Source organism: Halyomorpha halys, unplaced genomic scaffold, assembly GCF_000696795.3.
Source record: "Halyomorpha halys isolate HHAL.00 unplaced genomic scaffold, Hhal_1.1 Scaffold206.1, whole genome shotgun sequence".
Lineage (NCBI taxonomy): Eukaryota > Metazoa > Arthropoda > Insecta > Hemiptera > Pentatomidae > Halyomorpha > Halyomorpha halys.
In genome coordinates, this window is record NW_027108531.1 from 71120 (window position 1) to 75335 (window position 4216).

Consider the following 4216-nt stretch of genomic DNA (forward strand, 5'->3'; position numbering starts at 1 on the left):
GTACCTTATCAACATAAACACCAAATCCATTGGCATTGTTTTCAGATTCACTATAAAACACTAATTAATTTAAACGATTATTTAATATATCTGTTTTTCACTTAGATTCACAACCTATAGATTATCAGTTCAAACCAAACTGTCCAGTTTGACAGGTGACAAGACACAACCTGAGACTCAACTGGACCCTAAACAATGCAGTGTTGCCTTCAATCTGTCGAGTTTGTAAATAAAAAATTTAGAAAACTAAAAAGATTCGAGGCTGAACTCAAAATCGTTTGAATTTATTCAAAAATTTAACTTAATAAGAGTAATAATAATTATTTTTAAAATTATGAGTTGGAAGATTTAACGATTCGTTTTATTAACTCCTCATAGTGAGAGTTTTTATGCTTCGGGCTCATTTCTACGTAATGGACATCTTAAAGAGATTTTTTCCCTAAAACTAATGTACCATGAAGGAATAATTTGTGAAGTAGTGATATAATTATGACGTTACGCTTTCGTGTCTCGGCCTCAATTCCAGCTGATAGAGATGATTGGAGTCTAGTATTTTGAACCCCAACGTAGTAGGTACGTTGTGGTTAGGCTGCAGGAATGAGTCATTCTTAAACTGTTCAATTATGGTCTTTTGTTAATTGTTTCTGATTTCATAAACGTAAAAATGGTAGCATCCACTTTATTTCAAGAATGCCTTCAAGACTCTCCCAAATTCAGGTATTTGTTATTGTGTTGTGACAAGTGGTCATAAACCTATAATATATTCCATTTTTTTAAAATGATAAACTCAGTTATTGTTTTTAAGTTTTATTATAACTTCATCTTGTCATTTACAGGTCTCAGTTAGCAGAAGAAGAGAGCCAAATAGAAATTTTAGAACATAAACTGGAAAAAGTAACTTGATTAAATATTATTTAAACATTAAATCTGAGTTTAATTTTATTTACATGTTTTTATGTTTCGTTGGTAGGTTCTCAAAGCATGTGGAGCTATGCTAGACAGTGGAAAAACATTTACGACCCAACAAACTATATTTACAAATAGCTTATGGGACCTGAGCTCTTGCTTTCGAGACGTTCCAGAAACCGCATCACATTTGAATAAAATAATACAAGGACTTCAAGAAATGAATAAATTTCAATCGATTCTGTTGGATCAAGCGTCTCGGACAGTTCTGAAGAATTTGACGAATTTCATCAAAGAGTAATTGGCATATTTTATTAATGTGAAGACTTAAGCATGTATTTTTTTTTTCATAATGAGCTGTGTTCCGTTTAGAGACATAAAAGGAGTTTGGGAGTCTAGACAACATTTTGACAAGATATCGGGTGATTTAGACATAGCACTTTCTCGTCATTCTCAAGTACCGAAAACCAAACCAGTTGATATAGAACAAACAAATGGAATACTTCAAGCTACCGTTACTTGTTTTAGGTATAAAACAACATAAATATTTATATTGATTTTTTGTTATTAATGTTTAGTGTATTACTTCATTTTTAAAGTGCATTTTGTTCTATCTAGACATACAGTGTTGGATCATGTGTATACAGTTAGTATGTTACAAGCAAGAAAGAAACAAGAAGTGCTTGGAACTGTGAGTATAAATTTTTTTTAATATATATTTATATTTTTAAAACGGATTTTAGATTTTATTATTCTTTTTAGTTGTTGTCGTATATGCAGGCTTGTAACACATACTTCCATCAGGGATCTGATCTTTGTGAAGGAATGCAGTCGTTCTTAAGAAACTTAGATGACGAGGTATGTATCATCACCTATTTGTTCCTGTCTAGTTTTAACTTAGTATTCAAACTCTTATCACACTGATATGACTCACCTGTTAACTAACGACTCAAATATGCCAACAAAGCTTTTTCTCTATCCCAAATGTTTTCTTGTTACAGGGATATTTATAGAAGGGTTTGTATATTAACTTTTTTTTTTTTATAAGATTTTCCTAAATTTTAAAAATTTATATTGATTTTTTTTTTCCTCCCTTTAGATTGTACAGATGAGAACAGATACATCAAAATTAGAAAAAACTCTTGGAGAACGCCATTCTCTTGTTACCCTTTCCGATAAAGCTTCAAATGATACCATTCAAGGTTATTTGTTTAAGAGAACTTCAAATGCTTTTAAGACTTGGCATCGACGTTGGTTTTGCATAAAAAATAATCAGTTAGTTTATCGGAAAAGAACAGGTAAATATTGAATATTTGTTTTTTCAAGTACTGTCCATTTTATACTTATTGTTTATGATTATTTTTGTATATAGGCATATTGTTTTATTCATATAGAAAATAATAATTTTAACATTGAAATACATATTTATGTATTATATAAGAAATATAATTAATATTACATTTGTATGGTCTTAAAAAAAATATTTTGAGAATTTTTAGAAAATTTAAAATCTAAGATTTATGTATTCATATGTTCAATATTATTTTTAAAACTGTATTTTTTTCTTATAAGATGTTTAATTACATCTTATAATAATGTTGTATATATACTATGTATATAATTTATAGGTTTCATAACGAATACGCATTGAGTTTTGTTTCAAAATAGTATTCAATTTTATTTGTAAAGTAAAAAACGTCTTTAGAGAGCCGAATCTCATTCTTTGTCATACAATAGGTAACACTTCAATAGTTTGTTTTGTATTTATTTGCATGATTAGACACATGTGTACATACATATTTGGTTTCTAGAATACATTATTTTCGAATGTATAGAAATTTTTAATCTATTGAAGTTCTATAGAATGTCTTTATCTAAAGGTTTCTGTAGTTGTCATCGTTATATCATTTAATTGTATTGACGTTTTTAAATTATTTTAACTTTTCTTAAGATAAGATATTATCAGCTTTTATTTATTTTATATTAAGGTGATTTAGTGAAATTAAAAAAAATAAAGTAGCAATTAAATTTTTTGGTTAAGCATCCCAAGGCAAAATTCATTCTTTATTATTCACATAAATACATTATTTTAGTCATGTTGTATTATATTACATTATACATTACTAGAATAAATTATTGTTGTCCAATGTATGGTTATTTTTGATCTATTGAAGTTCAATAGAATATATTTATCTTGAGTTATTCAAGAGGAATAATAAATTATTTAATTTTGATTTTTGTAGTATTTCATCTAATTGAATTGATATGTTTTTAAATTATTTTAACTTTTCTAAAGATAAGGTATTATCTATCAGCTTTTGTTTACTTTATATTAAGGTGATAAAATGAAAAGAAAAAAAAAAGCAATTAAATTTTATGTTTATATATATAGTTGACTATAAAACTAAAATATAAGAAGATGGTCAGGGTAGTGCTTAAAAAAAGAACAAATAGTTTATAACTATTTATTGTCTGACGTTTCGCTCCACTTTCCAGGGCTTCAACTTTGTTAATTTAAGCTAGGATAAATATTATGTAAAAATAAATTGATAAGAAATATAATATAAATAAAAGGAAGGAAGACAAAATAATATTAATATAAAATAAACCTGAATAAACAATGATGAGAATAAGAAATACGTAAAATATACAGTTATAAAAGTACAGGAGACGTAGATAAAACAAAACCAAAAAAAAAAAAATGAAGAAAGTAGAGATTAAATAAACGTCTTGAAAGAATAAATATAAATAAAAACAATAATAATTATATTAAATGACAATAAATGAGCAAAGAACAAATTAGGACCATCTACCTGTTCATAGCGAAAGGTTGAACAGAAGGTGACAATTCGACAATTGGTAGGTGGTCCTGATTTATTATTTCCTCATTCTTTTATTTATATGTAATTTCTTATCACTTTAGTTTTACATAATATTTATCCTAGCTCAAATTACCTTATTCTTGTTTTGGTCTTAGTTGTTGTTTTGTTTTTTTTTTGTATCTTTTTACCCCTGATGAAGCCTTGCAAAGTGGGTCGAAACATCGGACAATTAATAGTTATAAACTATTTGTTCTTTTTTTTATCACTACCCTGACCATCTTCTTATATTTTAAATTTTATGTTAAGTATCTCAAGAAAATATTCATGCTTTACTAGAGTTGGAGAAAAATTAGCTATTGTTGAAACTAATAGCTAATATTGCCATGGTTACGATATTTACTTATCAATGGTTCATTAATGAATAAGGGTTGTAACCATGGCAATTTTAGCTATTAGTTTCAACAATAGCTAATTTTTGCCCATCTTTG

General features: G+C 27.1%; 1 protein-coding gene across 1 annotated transcript in view; it reads left to right on the top strand.

Moving 5' to 3' along the window:
• Window positions 1–406: 406 nt before the first annotated feature.
• CenB1A (Centaurin beta 1A) overlaps window positions 407–4216 on the top strand; it is a gene marked incomplete in the record, with an annotated part of 29502 nt that continues 25692 nt past the window's right edge. Inside the window, 7 exon segments of the mRNA XM_067046849.1 lie at window positions 407–717; window positions 837–894; window positions 971–1203; window positions 1279–1434; window positions 1525–1597; window positions 1669–1764; window positions 2006–2204. Coding sequence (XP_066902950.1) covers window positions 665–717; window positions 837–894; window positions 971–1203; window positions 1279–1434; window positions 1525–1597; window positions 1669–1764; window positions 2006–2204 — 868 coding nt within the window.